The 26380-nt window shown below is 42.4% G+C and overlaps 1 protein-coding gene across 1 annotated transcript in view; it reads right to left on the minus strand.

The window, feature by feature from the left end:
• EGFR (epidermal growth factor receptor) overlaps nucleotides 1-26380 on the minus strand; it is a 157483-nt gene that overhangs the window by 32249 nt on the left and 98854 nt on the right. Inside the window, exons 2-14 of the mRNA XM_039715099.1 lie at nucleotides 16061-16212; nucleotides 14321-14507; nucleotides 13539-13673; nucleotides 11709-11777; nucleotides 9437-9555; nucleotides 7868-8009; nucleotides 7068-7184; nucleotides 6379-6505; nucleotides 6207-6280; nucleotides 4935-5025; nucleotides 3989-4188; nucleotides 2839-2971; nucleotides 1392-1491 (exon numbers count right to left, since the gene is read on the minus strand). Of these exons, the coding sequence (XP_039571033.1) occupies nucleotides 1392-1491; nucleotides 2839-2971; nucleotides 3989-4188; nucleotides 4935-5025; nucleotides 6207-6280; nucleotides 6379-6505; nucleotides 7068-7184; nucleotides 7868-8009; nucleotides 9437-9555; nucleotides 11709-11777; nucleotides 13539-13673; nucleotides 14321-14507; nucleotides 16061-16212 (1646 nt within the window). The remainder of the gene's footprint in view (nucleotides 1-1391; nucleotides 1492-2838; nucleotides 2972-3988; nucleotides 4189-4934; nucleotides 5026-6206; nucleotides 6281-6378; nucleotides 6506-7067; nucleotides 7185-7867; nucleotides 8010-9436; nucleotides 9556-11708; nucleotides 11778-13538; nucleotides 13674-14320; nucleotides 14508-16060; nucleotides 16213-26380) is intronic.

Genomic DNA, 26380 nt, shown 5'->3' on the forward strand with positions numbered 1-26380 from the left:
CTGAGCAGTGACACTTCAAACTGATGATGGGTGTCTTGGTTCTTGACAGGATAGGGTTAATTTTTGCAGTAGCCAGGAGGACATGAAGGTTATTCCATATCCCTTCATTTATACCTCCTTCCCCCAGGGGCAGGGGGAAGGAGCTTCTTCTGGGGAGAAGGGGTTCCTTCTAGTTGAGCAAGCCTGGTAGAGGGAACAGTGGGATGATGCTGGTTCTGAGCAATTACATCAGAATCTTTCACCTTTCTTGTACACTGTTACTAATGTTGCTGTTACTGCTCCTTTTCTTATCTCATTGCTGTTTCCAGTAAATTGTTCTTATCTCAATCCATGATTTTCCCCTCTTATGCTCCAGTTCTCCTCTCTAGCCTGCCACAGGGGAAGTGGGGGAGGGAGTGAGTGAGTGGCTTGTCATTTGGAGAGTCCCAGTGGGAGTACTAAGTTGGTTCCATTCCTAAACCACAACAATGATCAAGGGGGTCAAACACTCAGAGGCTGCTGGAAGCGGCAAGAGGTTTAAAGAGTTGGGCTAAATAACACAGAGGTGGACCTGTGATGGAAGCAAGAGATTTGATCTCAAAAAAAAAAAAAAAAGAGAGAGAACTAGACTTTTGCAATTAAGATCTGAGTTTGATTCTAATGTCTTCACATCAAATTTGAGTGGTTACATGTTACTCAAATTTTTGCCATATTTGCCAAAGTAAGTATTTTTTTAAAAAATACAAAATTTAATATTTTAAAAAATATTAAAGACTCTACAATGTCTGTGACTGTGGATTACCTGTCAGAAAATAAAGCTAACACCCCGAGGTTTCCTATCCTGCTCCCTTGCCCCAAGATCTTGACTTCTAACCACTCCCATTCTGGAGTACCATTCCTAAACCACAACAATGATCAAGGGGGTCAAACACTCAGAGGCTGCTGGAAGCGGCAAGAGGTTTAAAGAGTTGGGCTAAATAACACAGAGGTGGACCTGTGATGGAAGCAAGAGTTTTGATCTCAAAAAAAAAGAGAGAACTAGACTTTTGCAATTAAGATCTGAGTTTGATTCTAATGTCTTCACATCAACTTTGAGTGGTTACATGTTACTCAAATTTTTGCCATATTTGCCAAAGTAAGTATTTTTTTAAAAAATACAAAATTTAATATTTTAAAAAATATTAAAGACTCTACAATGTCTGTGACTGTGGATTACCTGTCAGAAAATAAAGCTAACACCCCGAAGTTTCCTATCCTGCTCCCTTGCCCCAAGATCTTGACTTCTAACCACTCCCATTCTCTGTTTCACCTCAAATAGGGTTAAAATGCGACCTCAGGATTATCTGAACCTGGGAAATACATATTAATATGTGATCTGAGGCTCAGGTTTGCTAAGATGAATCTACTCTTACAGGTCCAGTGCAGGTTGCATTGTACATGGTGGAGTTTTGCACCAGGCACTCAGGGTGGCAGGGGAGGCACTTGGAGTCCTTTTCAAACTCTCTTGGCTCCCTGGAAAACAACAACAAAAAAAGAGAAACAATTAAACCTTAGAAATAATAGCAAGTGATAAATTGTGGTTTTCTCTCATGTTCCAGACTTTTCCACATTTGATTGAGAGGATGATGATGATGCTCAGACAGGAGGAGGGACCCTCTTGGCTACACCAGTAGTACTTGCTCAGTGCAACCAGGAGGACGTAAGAGTAAGGGAAATTTGGTTGACAGTGAAACACATGGCACTCCAGATTGCACACTACAAATTAGTTTACTTTCCCTTTTAAGCTAATGTCACAGAATACTCACAACCATTTCTAGAAGCTTTTAAATGGTAGTGATGCAAAGAGATCAGCAAAAACAGTTCAAGTAATTCCAAGGCTACAAATAATAATTAGGAAAGTTAAACAGCAAGGCACTGATAATTAAATTCATGTCCTCTCTACAACACACAATGAATCATTAAAATATGAAAGTTGGGAACAGATGGTTTTAATAGCAATAAAGCTGTTCCACTTCAAGTAATGGTGTTATTAATTAAACTAAATCTACCCATCATTTGACACAAAATAATGCCCTGATCTGCCCTTCAGGTTATAATAGCTGCTACAGGGAATTCACTTAAAAAAAAAAGATAGCTGCTAAACTGCAAACCACTAGAGAAATACAAACATCAGAGGCAGTAGCAGCCTGACAAGTACTTGCTTAATACTCAGGAACTTTAAAAGTCAGACTTTGTAATTTTGCTGCTAGACATACCTTTTCCACCTACATCACCTGTTGAATTGACACACAAGGCAGCAATATTTTTTCCATGTCCTGAGTGAGGCTGAGGCAATAATTTTTTCTGAAATTGCTGCTCTCAGTCATTTTCGGATGAAAGTTCATTCTCCCTTGACTGCAACTTTGCAAACTGCAAGAGTGAGCTGCTCATCTGAGCAAATACAAGAGGAGGGAAGTCTATCAAGCGGCAAAGCCGTGGGTCTGGTGATGACTGAGCTCCCAGAGAATGGCTCTCACACAGTGTTCTTGACATGATAGCCACAGGTTGAGCTTTAAACTCCTTTCTTTCCTACGGGAAGGAAGCCCAAGGCGTCCTTGGGCCTCCAAATAGTCTCCTTGTGGGCTTAAGGGGATGTTTTATTAGCAGTCACCATGTCAGGAGCAAACTCCTAAGCAATACTGAATGGTGAAGGAGAGGTACCTTAGCTAGGTACTGTGTTCACACAACACCTCTGCAAGCTGGGGAAATCCCATGCAACCAGAGACCCAGCTTCTTGCTCTCTTTCTAGCTACAAAGCATTTTAAAAACCAAAGCCCCTACAGCATCACCAAAACCTAGAGCACCCCTGAGACACCTTACCCTTGCAGGATGTTGCACTGTTTCACACATTCCTTCTGACGATCAAAAAACCTGCAGGAGAAGCAGTGGAAGGGCCCTGGGCCCCAGCAGCCTACGTCTGAGCACAGGGGGTCACAAACATGCTTGGCAGCGGCTGAGAGAGAAAGAGGGACAAGAAAAGACATGAATGTCAAGGTAAGAGAGAGGTCAAACTCTCCATTCTCACTCCATCTGGCCAGCCAGTTTCCCCAGCCTGTTCCAAAACAGATATGAATGGTTCTGGTAGAGTGGAAGAGGAGTAATCATGCTTCTCTAAATCCCAAAGCCTGATTAATTTCTGGCCGTTCAAAATAACAATGATCTCCTCTGTGACAGCTTAACAGATGTATAATAAAGTTAAGTCAGGCTGAGGGAGCTGGGGATGTTCACCCTGGGGAAGAGACAGCTCTGGAGAAACATTATTGGGGTTTTTTTGTACTTGAAGTGCACTTGTAACAATTTTTAACAAGGCCTGTAGTGACTGGACAGGGGGAAATGCTTTTAAATAGAAAGAGTAAATAGATTTAGATACAATGAAGACATAGGTGCAATGGGTGGTGAGATGCTGAGTTTCGTAGAGAATTGGTGGATGCCTAATTCCTCAAAGTTCAGGGTCAGATTGGATGGGGCCCTGAGCAACCTGGTCTAGTGAAAGACATCAATGCCCACAGCAGGGGATTGGCCTACATGACCTTTAAAGGTCCCTTCTCACCCAAACCATTCTGTATTTCTATGACAAATATTCTGGGAAAAAAAAAAAAAAAAAAAAAAAAAGATTTTGGCCCAGGGACCACTGCGATCAATAGCAGTATGGTTGAACAACAGCTCCAACCTTGTTAAAAAAGGTCCGTGTTAGGAGTTAGCTTTTGTGTCCTTTAAGTGACATGGCTTCACCATGTTCATAGTAGTGAAGAAGCTCCTGATTTGCTGGACACCACAAAGTCCACATTTTGGTGGGGAAAAAAAAAATCCCACTCTCCCCTCACCACTTTTATTAAAGCAGTATCACCAATGAATTTTGTAGCCAGAGGAACATGGAGAAAAAAGCCTTGCTTGAATCATGAAAAAGCAAGCTTACTTTTGAATTCCAGCATGAGCTTTGATGGTGAGCAGGAATGCAGCACTCACTTACCACACTCATTTTTATCTCTATTGTGTAAAATCTTCGTTTTCTGGCTCTCAGTTGCAAACAGGCTGTTCCAGTCCATGGTGTCAGCATAGCAGAGGTTCTTGTTCTTCATAATGGCAACATCTCCATCACTTATTTCCTTGAGGGAGCGCAGCCCTAGGGACTGTATTTTCAAGTTAACAACGGCAAGGGAATACTGGCCACTAAAATGGAGATGGACAAATAGAAAAAACAGGCAAGAAAGGTAATTAGTAAGCAGGATTTACTCAGCATGTTTTTCTTTTAGTTGTCAAATGTGTCCTGCTGTGAACTGCATTTTCTTCAAGCAAGGTTCTTCTTAGCCTTCTAAACTTAATGCCATGTACATACTACGCCTCTTACGTAACAACTGCAATACTCACATTTGGTTTTGCAAGGGTTTTTTAAGTTAAAACTGTCAGGACACACATGTTCTGACAAATAAATGATGTGGAACAATGGTTGTAGGTAAAGCAGCTATTATTTTGTGCTTGTCCACCAAGTCACTCTTCCTCCTGGGGCAAGCCTAGGAGGGCACTTGGAAGCATTGCTGATGTCTGCACTGCTCGGCAGCCTCCATCCACAACTGCCCCATTGCCTCAAATCCCATAGTGCTTCTGATCACATTATGACCTACCCCCCAGACTGTAAAGAGCACTTTCTGCTTGTGCTTCCAGGATGGTGGGGGAAACCCTGGTCCTGAAAGCAGGCTCAGGGCAGCCATCCATACATGGCACAGAGCTGAGTCTTTGCTCCTAGGGCACATTATCTATGCTACAGAGATGGTGTTCTACTCCTTGCAGGGTTTGCCCCATTTTCCATCAGTTTAGGGACACCTGAGTCTCACACTGCTTGAAACCTCATGTGCTCAGACAAGAGCAGCTCAAAACAGGGTTTCTCTTTGAGTGGCTGTGGCACATGATTTACTTACTGCTGCTTTGTTCTGCCTCGTATAATCTCCAGATTTTCGAAAGCATAGAGATCAGTAGCATTCTCAGGCCAGGCTTGAATTAACAAAAATCCTGCAAGAGGAAAAGAAGATTAAAAAATAACCATAATAGAAATAAACTCACTGTTACTACTAGCAGCAGAACCTTCTCCTGTAGCAAATCCTGCACCAGGAGAAGGCACTTGTACTTTCCCTATGCTTATCTGAAGGATCTCAAAGTCTAACATGACATTTTAGGGAGCAAGGAGATATTTTTAAACCTTGTTTAATAAACAGTTTACTTCTCAGCCCACCATGAGGGCTTAGGAGTGCAACAGAGCATGTCGGTGAGCTGCACATCCTGCCACACCGAGTCACCAGCAACGATGGCTCTTGCCAGTAGATACCCTGGCTAAGAGGCTGCAGACTCTGGATCTGTGGGAGAAAGGCAGCACTCCATCTCATTTTTCAGCTGACCTCAGGGAAGAGGAAAATTGAAAATCAGGAACAGAGCAGAATAGCTGCGTGTAGTGGATTTTCTGAGGCAAGCAGAATTCCCCACTCAGCTGAGGTGTTTGGGAGGAAGGGGAGAATGTGGAAAATTGCAGGCTGCTGTATGAAGCTCTGCAGTTAGTCACTGCTACCCTGAAGGGGAACCATACAGGTGAGAGGGAAGAGGAGAAGTGGAGTTGTGTCTGTAGACCCAGCCTCGATGTTACATTCATTGCATAATGGGCTGAACACAACTACTTTTAATTGATACTTGGTGCAAGACGGTGGCTGAGTGCTCTGCTGGCTGCTTTGTGCTCATGGAGACACATTCAGCCCAAGGAAGAACTCATCAGGCTGGAGAGGGTGTCTCCATAAGGATGACGCAAGCCACTGAGCATGCTTCCCTAAGGAGCTGCTGAAAGGTTTTCCACAAATAGAAACACACTTGGCTTTTTTTAGCTGGAGTGGCACGCCTCTACATCACCACAGGCTTCTTGGGTGGCTGAGGATCTCCACTGACTTTTCTCTAGGACTGACAGTTCGGCAGGAGGGATGTTCTGGCCAAACCACACACCTTGGATGGAAGACCAGTATGGGTTATGTGGGCGTAATGCTGGCAATGCGCTGCTGACCACCTTGGTTAAGAGTGACCCTTGTTAGCTCAGAGACAAGAAACACTATGCATGCACTTCTCTTCATGTGCTTAAAAAATTCCCCTCCTCCCCCATTTGTGTTTTTGGCAGTATCAGTCAAAAAACACCTCAGCTTAAATTCACTGCTAACCTGATATTTCTTTGACTGTTTTGAAGACATCCAGTTTCTTGGGATCCAAAGGTAGGGTCTTCGTGAAGGCATCACTGAAACAAACATAATGAGAAATTGGGAAACGAACAGCTTAGCCTGGATTTTCCCTAGACTTTTTCTTTCAGTACTTGATGGCCAGCAGGTAACTCACCCTAGAAATGCAACTGGGAGAATGCTGACATCCCCATTGATCTTGGTGCAGTTTTTGAAGGAGTCGATATTTGTAGCATTTATGGAGAGGATCCCTTTAAGTTCACCTATTCCAATGCCATTGCACACTGTTAAAGGAGAGATACAAAAGTTAGGGGGGGACAAAAGTGAAGCCCAGTCACATGGCAGTGTAGAAACACTGAGGTGCCACAAGTTCAGCAAGAATTCCCGTATAGTCAAACCAGCCACTCTAAGATGAGTTTCATAAATCTTTTGCCTATTTTTGCTTTTCAGAAAGTGCCACAGGATAACTGCTTCCTGCTTGCCCAGCTGTGCATCTCTGGTCTGAGCATCTCTGCACACAGGCTCTAGCATATTCCCTTCTCTCTTTGTCACATTTCCATTCCCCTTGATGAGACCAGGGAAGGACTAATGGAGGAGAAGGCTGGTGTGTAAGATATACATGCACACAACACACAGTTTTATCTACTGTACTTGTGGTGTATCCCACCTGGAGAGCATGCTCCACAGTCATGCTTCCTGATCAAACCTCTTGTCAGATCTCCAAAGTATTACTGGATCTGATTTTTCTTGAGTTTGCACTTAACTAAGACCAGAACTCCCTGCACTTTTCCTAGTAAGTTCTCTATCATCCCAATGCCTCACTGGTTTATTCCATGCTTTTTTTACCTTTGCTGCATAGCCCATCACACTTTTTACACTTCCGAACACCATTTTCTTCCACTTCGTAAGTATCAGCGTTGCATGAGCGAACACAGGAGCCGTGGTCTGTTACCACGTAGTTGTCTGGAAAAAAAAAGGATACAAAGGTGACTGAAATACAAGGGGGACGCTTTGAGGGCCAGACAAGCACTTCAAGACTTGTAAGAAAAAAGGGTTTTGAGCTTTTGGCACACTCAGGAAAGTACAGGCATTAACATCACAAACATCATTTGAAGGTAGATGAACATACAGTGCTATCACCATTTTACAGGGAGGGGAATGGTCACAGAAGGATGAAACCACGTTAAAGTCCCGATGGATTAAAAAATACCAAAATGGAACAGGAAGAAAGGAAAAGCAAACATCTATAGAGAAAACAATGATCACTGTCCTTGAGACAGAGTGTTAAAATCAATTATTTTTTAACAGTCCTAATTAAGAACCAGTTAAGAGTCGATAATGCTTTGGTAATCCATAGCATTGATACCATTATAGCTATTGTTTTAATGGTTTTTAGAAGACACCTTTCTCTTCACCAAGAGAAAAATTTTCAGAAGTCAAAATGCAAAGATTTAAAACCAGGAAAGGTGATGGATGCAGACTGTTTCAAGAGGCTCACTTTGTCACCTGTTCTCAGCTCCCACAGACACTGAAGTGAACAAGTGCTTTTTCACCTGATCACAAACACAGAGCGATGACATAGGACCCTTCCCCCTTTTTCTCCAATGCCCCACCTCCTCTGGGGCTGCAACCTGAAATGAACTTACGTGGACATTCCTTCACACAAGTGGCTCCAAAGCTGTATTTTCCTTCAGGGTTCACATCCATCTGGTAAGTGGTGGGGTTATACAGGACCAAGGGGGGACATGTATCCTTGCACGTAGCATCATCCCGAAACTTGCGGCATGCCTGTCATTGAACAACACCCATTAAACTACCTTTTCTTTCAAAAGTGACAGTGATTTTACATCAGGTCTTCAAAACAGTCTGATGGCCTCATCTGCTTCCTGCTTAGCTTTAATGGAAACCCCAAGCAGCTACAGGGATGTTCCCTCAGGCTTTGAAGTTGAAAGGTTGCTTCAGGCTGGGCAATGGAGTTCAGTAATTTTTAAAAAAAAAACCCATGAACTTTTCTTTTTCTGAACAAGAAACCTTGGCACTCTGGCGGAGAGCTGCTGGGATTCACGTGGGAACAGGAGTAAATCTGCATGCCTTAGACAGAAAAATTTTCCCTTACAAGCAGGAACCAGATCAAGACAAACTGTACTTTTCTTGGCCAGTTTTTAATAACCTAAATCAAATCAAGTCCTTTCCTGCCAATTACTGACTTTTCTGGCTAAATATTAAACTCAAGCCATTATATTTGGCTGCAGGTAATGAACAATTTAGCAGGCATTTATGAAGGGCAAGTTGGTTCTTCCAATCTAAATCTGCGTTAAATTAATAATGACTCTCTTTTTCCCTTTCTTCTCTCCTAGCTTTCCAGATGAGAGAGAGTAACTGTCTTCCCTGTAAGCCAGTAAGGGGATCATAGCAATCTTAAAAGGAAACCAGGAGAAGAGGCAACAACAGTAAAATCCAGGTCAGATGATTTCTATGGTGGTTACTGAGATGTCCCTTAATTCTCAATGAAGTATAAAGCAAACATGGGGAAGAGTTAAAAGCACAGCATGCATCAAACCCCTGAAATTCTTGTGGAAAAGCAATGGGACCTTTACTCCCTAAAGAAGCACCATTTTTTTCTTCTGTCTTCACTGCCCGAGGGCTCCCCAAATACAGTGCATTTGTGGCAAGTTAAAAGCAGAAAGGGAAACCTGGATTTCACACATGAAGTTTGGTGAAATGCAAAAAAATGAAGACCCATCACTTCTTTACTTCCCTTACAAGATCCTGCTTTAGTAAACCAAGATTACTACTGACTAGTGCTAAGGAGTACAAGGCAAAGCTGTGGATTGCAGCTGTGGAGTACAAGGATAACTGCTGCACCGTGGGGGCAGCTGTGCGCCTGTTCATGTGGGGAAGTTGCCTACAGCAAACACTTAGATGCTCTGCAACAACTTGGAGCTCACTGGGCACTCAAAGGCACTAGCATTGGTTTGGAACACACTAGGAAGGTCCACGGGCAGAGTCAGTAAAGACCAGCTCAGGGTGCTGTGAAGGTCATGTCATCTTCCCTCCCACCAACTCCCAATGCAGGGAAGCCCTGGAGCACCCTCCAGGTCAGCATCCCTCAGGATGCCTTCTGGGGCTGAAGAAGTCTAGAGGACATGCAGCTGAAAGCCCTGCTCGCCGTGTCAGGGCCTGAAGCCATTGTGGTGGTGGTGCAGCATCCTTACCAGGCAGTCACTCTCCCGAGGCCCGGTGCACCCCGCGGCACACTGGTTGTGGCAGCAGTCGCTGGGCACCTTTCCCCTGCACCGACCAGAGCACTGCTGAGCACAGATGACTTTTGTTACTGGAAGATAGAAGAACAAATGAAAAACATCAGCTGTATTTGCTGTAATGAGATCAAGAAATATGGAGAAAAGGTCTGGTGCAGGTTCTGTGCTAGATTTTCCTCATGGGACGTTCTGTCCTCATTTAAGGCCAAAGTTTGGGAGGGGTGAGAGCGAGTGTGGGTGGTGGTAAGAAGGGGTCATGTTCAGCCTGTAATTATCTTGGCTCTTATGAGGTGCTAAGAACTCTGATCCCAGCCAGGAAATATGTCCTGCTTAGAAAGAACAACCCTGTTGCACCAATGCCTAGACCAAGAAAAACTCTGTGACAGTCATTGCATCTTATAGCTGGGCGACAGAGACATGGAGACGTCTGTCTCCATTTCATTGAGAAAATTTACTATTATAGCGCTAACTTTGGGAAAAACAATGTGACAGAATTGCCATACTATAACTGGAAACTGTGCATTGTAGGTGTGGTGCTGCAAAATATCCCTTTAAAGCACTAAAATATTTCCAAAATTTGCAGGGATAGGGAGACTCACTCAGCAAGCAGATTTCATATGCACATTGAATTATTTTTCTTTAATGTTCAAATCCTTGGCCAAATTTTATCTTCATTACACAACTCCCTCAGGGTTTGCACCAGTGCAACAACCCAAAGGAAGGAACTGGCCCTGGTCCAGCTTTTTGCAGGGAAGCAAAAACTGCCTGCAACATTTTGTTGAGAATTGGGAAAGCTTCTCCATTTGAATATCAAAGCAGAGAAAAGGATAATCAGAACAATTTTTTAAAAACACACAAATGAATGGCTACCATGTTTTTGTTCTCTAAAAAAACCCACAAAACTGATCCATGAAGTCTGGCATAAGGTGCCAGAAGAACCTGATGGCTACTCTGCTTCATACAGCATCCTGAGCGTTTCAGCTGTGCACTGTGGTAACTGTTATCAACTTCACAGTTGGCACAAATCAGTAGCAATATTATCAGAAATTCCTGTAAGTCTGAAAACATGGTTGTTAATTAACAGAATATTATTTCAAAAAATAGCCAGCTACAGGGTATACAACAGTGATTTTTCAAAATCATATATTCTTTTTCCATTACACAGTTCTGTATCCAAACTCTATTACTTTATTTTTTCTTGTAGACCTGTAAGTAAGGTAATACATTTTCAAGGAAACAGATTATTTCCACAGTATGCATTAGCATCTCTGATAGGAACTCCTCCATTCAACTAGAAATGGGAATAAAAGGCACATTGTTCTACATGAACAGCATTTTGATACAATTTTTTTCCTAAGAATTAGCAGGGGAATAAAGCACCTCATCACTTTGATAACTATTGACTAGAGTTTCCTGCTGGAGACATATATTACATCAAACAATTTTACTTCATACAGATATCCCACATTCATTTCCAGACGAAAGAGACGTATCCCCCAAACTTTCCCACACATGGAAATGTGGGATACATTTTCAGTTGGCCAGATTCTCAAATGCCTGGAGAGGCGAGCAAGAGCCCGCAAAAGATTTTGTTTCATGCACTCGTCAACCTCCTGATTCCAGCGCGGGTTTGTAAATGCTGGAAGCTTGCAGGGCTGAGACCTGAGGTTTCGCAAGCTCCTGGGACAGCTGTGCAGCCTCAGCTGCAGGAACCGACCCAGGAAGGGCTTTGTATGCACAGCCACTGTCCACCCTGAGAGCCAAACTGACAAAAGCTGAAGCTTACACTAAGTGAAGACAGGAAGGGTATATGCTCCTCTTTCCTCAAGCTCTAAGTCACACAAATTTGGATTGATATTTGCAGACAAAAAACTTAGGTTCAGGTGACTATTTGCAATGGAAAACTGAATGTAGGATGTTGCTTCCATTTGCATGATTACTAGATCCGCAGTTTCCCACCAAACTTTTCACAAAACAAAACCCAGTGTATTTCCTCACTTTTTAAAGAAAAAAAAACAGCAGTGAAACTAATTACCTCCTCAACCTTTACTTTAGGAAAAATAAACTGTTGCAAAATCTCATGCACTTGTAAATGGATGTTTCTGCTGCTCTCTTAGTATCAAGGAACCCTCCTACTTGCATAATTACGGTTAGTTTTTCAGTAGACAGAAATGTAGTATGTGTGTTAGAGCACACAAGCTATTTCTTAACTAATCTGCAGGCTTACATGTCTGGCAGTTTTGTTCACCAGGACCCCAGCAGTGGTCTTCTGTACAGTTCTGATGGCATTTGGGACCTAAAACACAAGAGAGAGTATAATATTCTGTAATGAAGAAAATAACAAGGTACCATGAACAACAGAAAACAATGACTTGAGATTTCCTTCCTGATAAACCAGGATAGGAAGCACCTACATAACAGTGCTCAAAAAATTTGAGAGCTGAATTCATTATCCTTTGTTCACCTCTGCTTTGTTCACCTCTGCTTTCCTACGTGCAGCTCTCCACCTCCACACCTTTGAGCAAGCGAGCACAATACCCAGCCAGTCTAGCTTACGAAAGAGGCATATTTTTCCCAGGAACAGGAATCTCAGCTACTGCCCGGCTGGCCCTTCTGCTGGGGTTTTCATGCAATGGCAAGTCACCACTGGCTTGAATTCAGGCATGTACCAGCTGCTCACTACAGGCCACATGTAAATCAGTGTTTCTGAACCAGGCAGTTCTAAAAAGAAAACAAATCCAACTGGATTCACAGGCAACTGCCAGCTACTCTGACCACAAAGCAATTTGACTTGTCTGCTTTGTGCCCTCCTCCCATGCTCTGCCAAAAATACTCCTTGTGCAGGACTATGCTGCAGATGGATGATTAATGGAGAGGTGGGCAGGATGGACAGACACCTTGCCTGACCTCGAGGGTTCAGTGCTGGGTTCTTTCCCATTCTTCCCTCCTTGCTCTATTCTTCTTCTTTCTCTTAATGACAAGCAAAGTCCCAGAGAAACAACTTATTTTAGAGTATGGGATCATTATTAATGCTTTAAAAGGCTGTCTTAGCAGATTAATGTGGAATTCACTACATTTAAAAGACATTTTTTACTCAAATGTTTCTTCCCACTAACAGCATGTGATTCTCCTTCCCTCCGTCAGCCATCAAATAGCTGAACAAATGCCAATAGTTGTCCAAGAGTTGATTGATTTGGTGTAGGACCAAAGAACTTTATTTTTTTTAAGTTGAAAAGTTAAAGGTTAACATTTCTGTGGTGTTCAGAGCCAAACTCCTGTGCTGACATGTATAGTTTGCAACTCCTTGATTACGCCAGGGCTCCATAGAAAAATAAGTCAACACAGAAGTTGGCTATTAGCTCTCAGGCAATTATGCAACTGGAAGAAGATAAAGAAAATATGTTTTCCTGCCAATTTATAATGCCAGAAATGAAATGCTCAGAAATGAAAATAAACCCTCCTTTCTGTGAAATGACTGGGGATTTTACGAGGGACTCATAAGGCTGAAGGATTAGCTTGAGTCTGCTCTAAGCATATGCTGTACAAACTTTTAAATAACCCCTCATCTCCCTGTTGATCTGAAGTGTCAGATTTATCTACCTGTTTATTAATACTTTTGCCAGGGTAATCTGTGCAGCCCAAAACAGGAGAATTTTATGGCATTACTTGGGCCTTAGCTCTAAAAAGGCTTCAAGTAACTCCATTAAGCTAACCATATGGTTTTTCTAGACCAGGGCCTTGCAATTTAAACAGAAGATTGCTAGAAAGCAAATGAATGCATATTTTTCTGCGCTGAGCACATATGCATGGTATTGTCTTAAATCAAGAGGAACATTCCCAAGAACTTTGCTGAGCTATGAGTTAAGGACCTAACTGTAATGAAAAATTATGTCTTAGGCCAATGGTGCAGAAATGAAAGCACTTCTCTTGGAACAGAGCTGGGTGGCCTTCATTAGAAATTGTTGGACCAGGAACCCACTGCATGAAAGATGGGCTGTTCATTTTACTCTCTGAAATGGAGGGGGACACATAGCACTTTTCCTAAGTTAATACTCACAAGAAGACAGGTTGCTTGCAAATTCAAGCACTTTTGGAGGTTTCTTGCTTGTGTCGATGATGTCATTCCAAAGAACAGTATCCATGTTGCACAGTTTGGGGTTGTTGCTGATTTTAACACCTCCATTGAGAATTTCTGTTAAAGAAAAAAAAAATTAATTGCTAAGTGAAGCAAATCCCTTATTTGCCCCAGAGACATCCCCAAAATGTCTCTGATCTAAATAAATAGAAATAAGTTACATCTTTCTCCACCTCAGTCACATGATACTGAGAGAAAGGAACAATCTGCAGGGCATCAGCACTCCTTACAGTGTAACCAACACCTGGATCAGAATGACAGTCAGCTTTTCTCAGATGCCACCAACATGCCACTATGTGCAGTCTTCTGCCTGGTGCCACCTCTGGGGCCCACAGTGGTCAGCAGAGTAGGCACTGCTGGTGTGCCCAGCCAGAGACCACATGAGACACACATATTGCCAATTACCACAGGGATCTAACACAAAATATCAATATGTATGCACTGGAATCAAGTAATACCAAATAACAAATGGATGCTTCTTTGCCAGTTTCGGGAACAAAGATGAATCTTGATGAGTTTTCTTTGTCTTTTGCAGAAGACGGGCTAGCAGGAAAGCAATTAGAAAACTACATTCAGATCCTTGCTCTTAAAGCTGATTTTGATGGCCTATGACTTTGAGAGGCAATCTCCAATAGATCTTGACACCAATAAGCTGACAGTGAAGTTGGCTTTAGAGGTGCCTCCACTTCTTGCCCGTGTCTCACCTGAAAGCCGCTTCATTGGCAACTGTCGGAGTCCCTGTGTTTTATTCATGTGGTAGTTGGATAAAACAGCCAGGGCATAAGAGTTGTCATACAGCACGTTGCCTCGGATGATCTGAAGGTTTTCGAGGGGAATGACATCCACCATGTTAAGGGCGATGAGCACATAGCCTGCAACCTCCTGTATTGTCTGAGAGAGAAACAGAAGAAACAAGGTGCTTAATCCATAGTACTCTTCAATAATGGCTTTCCTCCTCCAACTCCTCCAATCCACCATCTTTCAATTTTAAGGGATAAGAGACCACCTAAACTCACTAAAAATAAATAAATCCAAGAAGAAAAAGTGACTATATGCAAAACCTTCATAGTTAAGCATGTATAAACTCACCCTTTCAGCAGTGACCAGGGGGTCATTCCATAGGTCCATCATACCCCTAGTTCTGTCCCCAAGTAAGGATACGTGGGGCTGACTAGGAGATGCAGGGAAAGGGGCAAGGGCATTTGATGTATGAAATGACTAAGTGTGATGATTTCCATAAATACTTTTCTAGTGTTCAGCAACTGGCAGTACACAGATACCACCTGATTTAGGCTTTTACATGTGCCTCTTCCCATGCTCATCAGCTTTCCATAAATACTTTTCTAGTGTTGAGCTGGCAGTACACAGATACCACCTGATTCAGGCTTTTACATGTGCCTCTTCCCATGCTCATCAGAGGGGAAGACTAGGCAACCTTCTCCTTCTTAAATATATATCTTTACAGGATAAAAAGACAAGTGATGTACTGTTCCTGCATGTTGGTTTATTCCTGTCTTGCACTGTGAAACATATGCATTTCTATCCCCTACAAAAATCACTGTAAATGATAAGAATATTTTCCTTTTCTATGCAGACTACCAGTAAATTTTCAAGAGACTTGTTACATTCCTTGGAACTCTGAGATCCCTGATCAGGTTGTGTTTGGGAAAGAAGAGTGGCAACACCATCATATTTGTAAGCCATATGTTCAGACCAGATTTTTTGATATTGCTTGTTGCTTGCTGGTGGAGAACCTGGAGGTCCCCATGTCACCCATGGCTCCTCCCCATGCTGTGGCTGTATTTTAACATCCCTCATCTGTTCACTCCCTCCTCAGCTTGCCTTAATTTGCCCATGAACTTGTGCACAAAACAAATGTTGAGATGGGAGTAGTCCATGTGTCAATCACAGGGGATTATCTTGAAGATCACTTCAAGAATCCATGTGGGAAGTTATTGCGCAGGACTTGCCTGCCTGCTGAGGGTGTGAGCACTTCAGGCTGGAGAAGGACTCACCACCATGGCAGGGGAAGAGATCGCAGTGTGGAGGGCAGGGAAAAGGCCTCCACAGTTCACAGTTTGCCATTTGCAGTGTGCTTTGCTTTGCCCAACAGCACCACAAAGCCTTTTGCTCTCTGAGAAGTGAGGTAATAGGTAAGAATGTAATTCTAATTACAAATGAGAAGAAACCCATCTGCATGGCACCCAGCACAGGCTGGCAAGTGCTTGAAAAGCTATTTCTCAAAGTACCTGACTTTTTTAGTAGGGTCGAGCGCATCCTGCAGCCTATAGGTATGCTTAGACTGTAGGCTGCGATTCCTCTGACCTTAGCTAGCTATGTTTTTGGATCACCACAGAATTTTATCAGCAGCTCATCCTTTGCACTTAAAAAATGGAGTAGGATGTTTTGTAGCAAAGAAGGCCCCATTGGTCATGAACACTGACCTTCAGGAAAGAGAGGTCACGATTGTGCTCCACATATGTAATCTCCAGGTTGCTGAGTACCACCTCGCAATTGTTGTACATCCTCTGCAGGCTGGTGAAATGGTCTTCCACATGTCCCAGCTGAGTCAGCTTGTTATTTGTCCCTTGACAAACTGTGGAGGAAAGGAGAAAGCTCCATGAAGGAAAGGAAAAATAACTACAGGGCAAAGACTTGTTGCTCACTTATCTTTAAAAGCACCACAGTAAGTTAAGCATCAGCTTCATATGAAACTAGAATATTATCTGTCATGACCCCAATGGCAACAGTTTAGGAATATGCCGTGTTTCCCAGGGACAGAGATGTACCAGAATTTAGAGTTGGAATAACCATCCATCACTTTCTGTTATAGATAAGCTCTAATATGAGCCTTTTGTACATAGGCAGCACTAAGTTTTCTGCATCACAGACATAACTCAGTTCCTGAAGAGAGGACATTCATACAGTTCCACTGAACACTACTGAAACTGGCATGCTGCCAGGTATCACCAAAGGTGATTTTTCTGAGGACCTATTTTACAGTACTTTCAGGGGCATTGGGTCTTCTTGTAAGCCCAGAGGGAGGAAAGGGAGCTTCCTAAAGGACCCCTTAAGCTACATATTCAGGTTTTAAGGTCTAACTGAACCTCCAGGGCTTACACATTTCTTGCCACTCTGACATTTTGGGAGTATGACAAATTCAGGAGATTTTCTGGCATATTCATCTTTGGCACTCAAATCCACTTCTGCCTGGTGGGGAAGGAAGAGGTGTCACACAGAGCACCAGTGAGATTCCAAATATTTATAACAGCACAATGGAAAAATTAATCCCCTCCTGAAATTATATTACTGTGCTTTATTAAATCTAGAGGAACTGGAAAAAAGTTACCAACATTGTAGTTGATTGCAATGAGTGAGCAAAATTCAAACTTGCTCTGAAGAAAAACACCAGACACAACCCTGAAAAAATTTGTACTCATACAGTTATTCCCTGTGCTATCCCTACAGGGGTCAAATGAACATATCTCTCAGTTATGCTAATACACAGCAAAGGAGAATTATATAGAAGACAATGTGGTAAAAAACTTCACAACCCCTTCCAGAGGCTCCTTCAGCTCCACTTTGCTCTTTGGTGGGAGCAAAAGGAGGCTGTTATCTCATTGTGTGCATAATGCAACCCCAGCCTGACTGCACAGCTTTCCATATTGAAAGAATTATATTCTTTTAACTTGGAGAAATGAATACAAGAAACGGTACTTTTGTAGAGCCATAATTCACAGAAGCACCAATCACAAACTGGGGTGCTGCAAAGCAAATAACAAAGACTCTTGACAAAGCTGGAAATATGTTTCAGTTCTAGTAACAAAAGACAACACCTGTTGAAGATTTACCGAACAACTGATGCTTTATTAGTAGGAAAAACAACGTAATGACAGTGATAAAAACACGCTTACCAATCATCAAAACTATTCACTGAACATGTGGTACTTCTCAGTACAATCATCAGCATTAGGAGTTACAGTGATAACAGATTAAATACTCTGGACCATCTTTAAAGCAAGGCTGTTCATTCACATTCCTCAGTTCTTTCTCATTGTACATCTAGTGAAACATTACAGTGTTTGGAATCAGAGCGACAACTGCTGGTAAATGGGAACACTGTGACAGGCTCTGAGTAAATCATCTAAGCTGCTTGACCCTTTTTATATATTTTGAATTTCTGAATTTCTTAACACTTACTTTAGAAATTCTAAGTGGGATTTTCTGTTTTAGTTTCTGTTCCAGTTTCAAACTTAACTGTTGCATTGTGTTCGTACTTCAAATCTGTATTTGATGTGTGCTTCAAGTACAAGGACCACAAATTATCAGAGTCATGGGTAGGTTTTTATTCTGCAGAGTGGTCACATTTTGAAAGTTAGAAATGCTGTCATATGGCTAATCTGGTCTGGAATATATGTTGCTGTTGGGGACAGGGATGAAGAGTCTTTGAACTGACTGGAAAAGTCAAGGAGTCATCCCAGAGGGCATCTGGCATTTTAAGCAATATTATCCTACAGCCAAGGAAAAACCAGTAATTACATATTCTCAGACTGTTCAAACCCTCAGCTTGGATGCTCAGTTTAGGCATCCTATATTTGATCTTTAGAATAGTGTGATTTTGGAGAGCACTCCAACACAGTGCAGGAACAGGTGCACTTTAGCCTGCTCACAGAAATAAAAACATATAAGTCATCCTGCTGTGGTCTTCAGGGTCCCCAAATGTACCTGATGCACTTGTGGCATCTCTGAGGTTACCAGCAAAGATCTGCCCCAACACTCAAGACAGGCCCAAAGCAAAAGCTGCAGTGTTTATGCTTCATCTGAACCAAAGGACAACTGGAAGGAGGAGCTTTCCCTGGTGGCATCCTCCTGGTGACCTGTGCCCTCGACCGACTATGCAGATCATAGAGTAAAACAGCCCAGCTTGCTGAAACAACCCCTAAGACAAACTGCATTCATTTGAATGTGCTTCTCTTGGGATCAGACAAGTGTTGGAGCTCTGAACTTGGGCCAGCTGTCTTGAGAAAGACAGACTATTTCACTGCTTACTAAGTCAAGATTGAGGCAGCAGTCAGAGGGCATGGTTACTCTTGCACTTCTCCCTCTCCCACTCCTATGGGACCTCTCAGGGAACCATGCCAAAGAGTTAATCCAAGCTACAAATTATATAGGACAATAAATAAATAATTGGACAGAGGGGATTTTAGCTCAGGAAAGCTTGTTGATTTGGTTCACCATAGTGCTCCATGCATTGGAAACAGCTCAGAAGACAGCAAGGAGGCAGAAGAAAATAGCCAAGAGAAAGATCTTCCCTGCTTGTGAAGCTGCAGAGGGAAACCCAAACACAACAAGCTCTGAAAGGGCTTCAGCTTGGTCCCCCAGGACCTCCTTTCTTCCCCTGTACTGTGAGCAGAGAGCACTTAGGTGGTTCTCTACCAAAAATGTTTTAAGCTACATGCAAAACCACTGGTCCCCTCATCACATCCTCCATCCAGTAAAGAGTAGCTGTAGATGAGATGTTAGTTACAATCTAGAGAGCGGAATAAAGAGGGCTGCTTCTGTTAATGTGGCTGTCAGAGTATCAGCCAGAACACCTCAGTGCAGCTTTCTCCCTCATGCACAAATTTTTGTTTGCTCTAAGAGATATACGGGATCTAAGTACATCCACAAAGTGGACTTCATCACACCAGTATTTACCAAGTGAGAACCTGAGTCATAAGCAGTATATGCTGAGCAAATAAAACCCAAATCAAACAAAACAAGGTAAATCCCTGCAGCAGTATTACCAAGCTCAGGCAACAGTGCAGAATAATTTTCCAACTAGAACATTTCAAAAGAAAATAAAATGGCCTGCTTGTATCTGATGAGTAACACCATTCCTGCAATTTCTTTGCTTATGGAAACTGTTCTAAAAAGATACATGCTATAATTATCTGTATATAATTCACAGTGTGAATGCCACTCTGGCCAGAGTCTAAAGCACAGACAATGAGGTGTTTGCCTTGCTCTATGGAGTTTTAAGTGGGACGTGCATACTGGAGTGGATGGAATTTATTACGATTTAACCTCTATTGAACTCAACCTACTTGTCCTCTAAAGGACAGATTCTGATGCCACATGTAATACATTCATCATGTAATTTTGTTTCAGTGTGTAGCAAAGCCAGCACTATCCATGTTTAGGAGTCAGTGGTGGGCATGGATACTTGCATGGTACTGCTGGAGGTTATGGCAGCATGTACCGTATAATATATGTTCTGTGTGAACACTTACACATTTTAGCTAAAAGGGAGAGTAAAACATTTAGGGTGAGAACATTCCTGACCAGTAGAAAAGCCAAGATCCAGAACTGAACTTCAGGGCATGGGCTGATCCCTGAAAAATGAAAGCTTTGCTTTTATCTGTGATGTTAATATAATAAAAACACAACTGGTCTGGAAAGTTTTGACACAGAGGGCACATCCCAAGAGGCTGCTGTCTGTGGCAGTGCTGCATGCTGGGAGTGCAGCGTTCCTCTATCCCAGCCAGGGTGATCTGCTGGGCCCTTAGTGTCCCAGCCACCACGTGTATGACGGGGGGCAACCCAGAATTCTGCAGGGCAGCATCATGGGATTACTACCATGAAGCATTTAAATTATATGTGATGTAGATTTTAGCCCATACGCTGCAATTCCGAAATGCCAAAGTGATGTTGATCTTGAATCAGCTGCAGCATTACCTCAACAGGCAGCCTAAAAAAAAAAATTAGATATTGCTGAAACGAACCATATGTAGGTGCTGTATAAGGCATCAGCAATCAAAGGGCTCAGGAAAGAGGCACACTATACTGACAAATGAAAAGTGCAGGGTTGGCTGTCCTGGTTACTAAAAGCTTCTGTGTGTCCACAGACATGTTTGTTCCTCCCCTTCTCTGCCTTAAACTTGGAGTATTTCTAGGTGATTCAAACTGGTTCACCCACTGCAACCCTTTGCTCCTTGGCCCCTTTTTTCTTGTGCAGCCTCAAGTAGTAGCATGAAACCAAAGCATTTCCTAAAAGGCATTTTCCCCAAGTGATGGTAGGGAGACAGAGGGGGCATCCATACTGCTGTAATGCTAAGCGACAATATTTTCCCAAATCCATACAAGCTCAGATTAAACAAAATGGTCCCTGCAGCAATTGCACTGATACAAGTAAAATCTGTTTTCATCTTTTCCCCAGAAAATTTCTGATTACTGAAGTCCCAAGCCTGTCACGCATATTTGCTCCAGACTTGAGAAAAACTCCAGAGAATGCTTTGTAACCAAATTATCACCAATCCCCAAATCACCCTCTGTTTCTATCCATGTTTAGCCTGTGTTAGTCTCCCTTCAGCTCTGATAGACACATCAAATAGTAACTCACAAAGGCAATTTCAGATATATGCAAGTCCATTTCCATGCTTCATGTGTCACTTACAACTATATATGCCCTAGTATGATAAATTGATGTACTTTTGCATGTTTTCTAGCCATTACTGACAATAACACAAAACTTGTAGATAAGGGATATTTGTTTAATCTGACAGTGCATTTATAAATGTTCCTCTCCTCACTTGTTGGCAGTAATTTAACTTCTGATTGTTTTTAGGTACTTATGGAAGAGCAGTACCTTGCTGGGTGCTTGGTTGTGATGCAAAGCTGCCACTGAATGCCTGGGGAGGTAATGCTACTACTGGGTGTGCTATCATCAGTGCTGCCCACACCCAACACACCTTCATCAGCATGGGGGAAAATACCTTCCAAGTGAACTGGAATAACTTTAAAGGAAATACTGCTCAATTTGGGTCTGTATGAGCAATCACACCATCCCAATCCTTGCTTCTTGTATCCTCATGGTCACTCCTGCACAACAGAGGGGATCCTGGCCATAGACTGCATCTCCATGATTTTTCCTGGGGGAAAAACTGTTTCCCCTTTATGAAGACCTTCATCTAATAGGCACTCTGAAATGAAATGAAGATGCTTGCCATTTAAGCATAAATATGTACATCGGCTCTAAGGGCAGATTCTCTATATCAGGTATTTTTTTAGCCACTTTCAAAGCATACCCTTAAAGCTATCAAATGGATCCACATAACGTGCAGTGGAAACCAGCAAAGTGCAGCTTACTGGCTGTCAAATGATCAAAATAATTATACTTGAGCTTACAACAAAGTACTAGAACAGACAGGACATTTGTCATCATGATTAACCTATTAAAAAGAGAAAGAACCATGCAATGTTTTCCCTAAAGAAAACAGGGCATGAAGTATCAGAGGCTGGAATAAGAAAGTGACATTACATTTTATGTAATCAATCACTCACATAGAAGTATTTCATATATTCACACATATTCAGCTCTACAGAGAGAAGGGATGGAGAAATTACCCAGTATTGCTGGGTTGAATATGTTTACTGAGTATGTTTCACTGAGGAAGAATTTCAAGAGGGAGGAAAGTTCACGTGACACAAAAGGAAAACCAAATCTGCTGCAGTGTGCCATGGGAAGTTGTGGAAAGGAAAGCTGGGAAGCAGGTGAGCAGTACAAACAGTGCTCACATGCTGGCACACGTTTTTCCCTCGAGAACAGTGTTTGCAAACCCATACAATGCCTAAAAAGTCCAGTTTCAGCTTCATGACAGCAACATTTGGGCACTGGAAATTCTTCCGCAGAAGATAATGATTTTGCACATATCCAAATACTGTAATTTAAAACACTGTGAAAAACAACCTCATGTGGCTTTAGCAAGTTCTTGCTCAAACAGTGTGGTTTAGAGTAATGCAGTTGCTGAGATTAATTCCATCTTTTAGGCACACTGGGACCAAAACAATGACACAGCTCTTAAAAATACTTAGATGGAAACTGTAATTGCAAAAATTACCAAAACTAACACCCTAGTGGAGAAAAAGAACATGCCTTGAGGGAAAGCTTTCCCAGATGGTTTCTTATTTCTATTTACTTGACAAAAACAACTTTTCCAGATAAATGTAATTTTAAGTTTCCCTTCCTAACTCAAATTAGGAGTGGAGACCTGCCCTTCAACGTCAAAAGTCACATCCTAAATTGCAAAGGATGGAGGCATCATGACAGATGGTCTGATTGCTGGTGAGTGTGATTGCCTGAAAGAACAAATAATCACAGACAAATCAACTTGCTTCTGGATGAAGACCTCACCAAAGTCACAGTGTTTCTGACAATGAAAGATTCAACCTTATTAATTCCTCAGAGTGCTTTTTTCCCTCCCCAATATCATTTACCAATATTTCTATTTTTCTTCTTTGTTGCCATTATTTAATTCTGCATGTATGTTTATTAATCCTCCAGAGATTAAGGCCAGACCAGGATGTGCTGAAATCAGTCTTTCCACTGGCTTCAATGTGAACTGGATGGGGGATTAAATTCTTCTCTTGCTGATACCAGTATAAATTTGGAGCAAGTACATCAACGTGATGGACTAGCCCAGATTTAAGCTTTACCCTCTGAATGTCTTAGGATAAAACTGTTGTTGATACAGATATTTTCTGTAAATATGACCAAAATTTCAAAGAAACAGGAATCATCGCCTTGCAATCTTCTACAGTTTGGGGAAAAGTTGATTTCCAAAGGTGAATAATAGATGGGAATTTTGAGAGAGGTTATTTCCATTGAGGTGCTGAAAGATAATTTTTCTTCAGTTTTCTTCATATGGTTTTGTCAGTGATCCTGAGTTTAGCCCAGTTTTCTTCATATGGTTTTGTCAGTGATCTCTAAGAAGACTTCAAATCACTGCTGAGGATTCCTGCAGATGACACAAGCATTGCTGTTGTTCTAAATAACAAAGAGGGACAGATGACCTGCACAGGCTAGTTTGTAAAATTTAGGAAAATAAGCTCCCTGAACATTACATGAACTATAGCCAAAGGCAAGGTGTTACATCAAAGACTGCAGAACACATATTAGGCAGAAGATGGGGTCCTGGGATGCAGTTGACCTGAAAAAGACTTGGGAATAATATGAGGTGACCAGAGGGAGAAACCACAATCCACTGGGTCCATCAGTGGCAAATTGCTGAAGGAAGGGAGGCAGGCACTGGCTTTAATCCCTGGTAGTGCCCCAGCATGCCCCAAGGGTGGTGGCCTCTGCACTGGAGGGCTCTCCTCTCCCTGCAAAGCAGCTGCCAGCTGGGGCAGCTCCTACTCCCACTGGTACCAGGATGTTCCCCTCAGGCTTCACCAAGCTACACTTCAGCCCACGTCCCTGACACATGGCCAGTGATTAGTGCACTAAGATTTTGCCTTGACTTTTGCAGGCTATTTATTGAGAATGATGGCTGGAAAGTCAAGCTCCCCAAGATGTCCTCCCCAGCAGCTGGAGTGCTGATGTTGGGGTGTTCTTCCCACTCACACCCTCTGGAGAGGCTGCTACAAAGGTAACTAAGAGCTTGCATGGGGCTTTCTCTTTTGAGCTATTGCTCAAGGTTAAAAGGCCAGGTCGATTACAAGTGCAGTAAGCAGTGAACTTAAATAATGAGTAGTTTATAAATGAATAGTTTATAAATATTAGACACAACACTTAACAAATTTTGTGCAGAAAACCACAGAGGCACCTTCCCCCCACCCCTTTTTAACCATATTTAGAGAAACTCAAGCCATACTGACTGTGCTATGTGAAGTCAGCATGGACTCTGAGATCCCCCATGAAGTTTTCCCATGGGAGCCCAACAGTGCAGAGTGATCAGCTTGGTTCTACAAATATATCAGTATCAGGATGGGCAAAGTGATGAGTTCATGCCCTAGCTGGCCATTTTTAGACTCATTGCTCCCTACATACAACAGAGCAACTGAAGCTGGATGCTACAGTATGCAAAATGGGGCTCTTCAAGACAAAATGTCAACTGCAGCTTAGACATTCAAGTGGTGTACAGCACAGGAGAACACTGTTGAGTGCTATGAGACTAGGAAAGGAATGAGACATCCACTGAGGAGGAAATTAAGGAGTGGGTGAAAGGCAGAGCTGGTGGTATACTGGTTATGCTGGATGGAAGTTCTTCCATCCTACTTGCTTTGGGTCCCCCAAGAGAAAGCATTGTCTATGCCTATGTTTTAGAAGAGTGATCTTCATGCTGTGTGAAATCCACATACTGACCAAAGCACGTTTGTCTTACACTGTACTGTGTGTACCCAAACAAGGCCATGCAAGGCGCAATAGACTCTGGTGTCAGTCCCAGCAGCTCTGTGCACTACAGTGGCTTGTTTCCCCCAAGGGTGGGTCTGCCTATCAGGTAGCACATGCCCTGGCTAAAAGTCCATGGCTGCAGTCTTCCCACCCTCCAGCTTCATATACTAGCACATCTACTATGTTCATAGCAAAAAAACTGTGTGCATCTGCTGGGCAGAGCTCTGGAGTGTGAGAAGTGCCACACAGCTCCATTCATGTGAAGTTCAGGCCCTGGGAAATGGCTCACAGAAATGAAATGGTTCTCCTGGCATCCATGGTGAAGTTTGTATTGCTGTGTTGCTGCAAGTGGTGTAAACAGTCTGCATAGAGCACAACAACCAGCAGCCAAGAGACCTCCAACAATGGGCATGGCTCACCAAGTCTTTAATCTGGTGACACATGTCTGGCGGGGCTGTGGCACCTTAAGATCTACACCAAGAGATTTTTGGAAAACAAGTAGATGACAATGGATAAATAAGCCTGTGTTCCATGGTCTAAAAAAACCTTCATTCTTCATTGTTGTTTGTTCTGGCAACATCTATGAAGCAGCAGGATTTTATAGCACAATAAAAAGAAACTGAAGATGTGTGGCCATGAAAATATGGGATCAGTTGCTAGTTACATCAGCACTGAATTGTTTAAAATTGTTTCAAAATGAGTTAACTTGAGAAATGAGAGTTAAAAACATTAAACTGTGCTGTGAACATTTTAGCATGTGGGATTTCTTGAGACACTGCAATTGCATATTTCAATTTGTGCCTTCCAATGAAAAAAGTCATATGTTTTTCTTTATTTAGATTAAATCAAGTCTTGTGTTGAAGTAAGCTGTGGTTCTCATGCACGTATTTCTGAATCCCCCGAGGTGTAAATTCTATGTGAGCACTCACACACTGGCTCAAAAAGGACAACAGAAACCACTTGCAGCTGATTCCAAGAAGAACACTAAAAGCTTGCTATTACAAGCAATATACAACACATCCTTATTTTTTTCACCAGTAAATATATGATTACACATACACACACACAAACATATATATATTTGTATCTGTAGCTCTCCCAGATAAGAAGACAGACATCTCTAGAGATGCAACATATATGGAGTACTGCTGAAACACAACAGCAACCACACAAGCTTCATCTGCTACCTTGAACTACACTTGCCCACCTCCATGATAACTAGCCATCTACTTCTGTAGAGGTGTGGTTCTGCCCACTGAGGACATGGGAAGTGCTGCCAGCACCCACGGTGAATGCTGCACTGAGCCTCTGGGCCTGCACAGCTGCATCAGTCCCAACGCTTCCTCCCAAGCTCATCTACAGCAAGTTCCAGCCTCCTATGGAGTCAAGCTGGAAAGCCACAGGAAGATCTATGCCTCAAAGTTCCCTACGGGACATCTTGTCCCTTAAGAATGAGGTCACCTTCTCGAGCAAGACTAAAACAAGACACAAACTGCAGACAGGATAAGATAAACAGTATTTACTGCTTCAAACAATAAAAGGTACTGTTAAATTACTACTGTAGCAAATGTCCTGTCAACTGACTACAAAGAACAAGTGCAAGCTGATAAAA

This window comes from Passer montanus, unplaced genomic scaffold, assembly GCF_014805655.1.
Source record: "Passer montanus isolate IOZ18808 unplaced genomic scaffold, ASM1480565v1 scaffold32, whole genome shotgun sequence".
Lineage (NCBI taxonomy): Eukaryota > Metazoa > Chordata > Aves > Passeriformes > Passeridae > Passer > Passer montanus.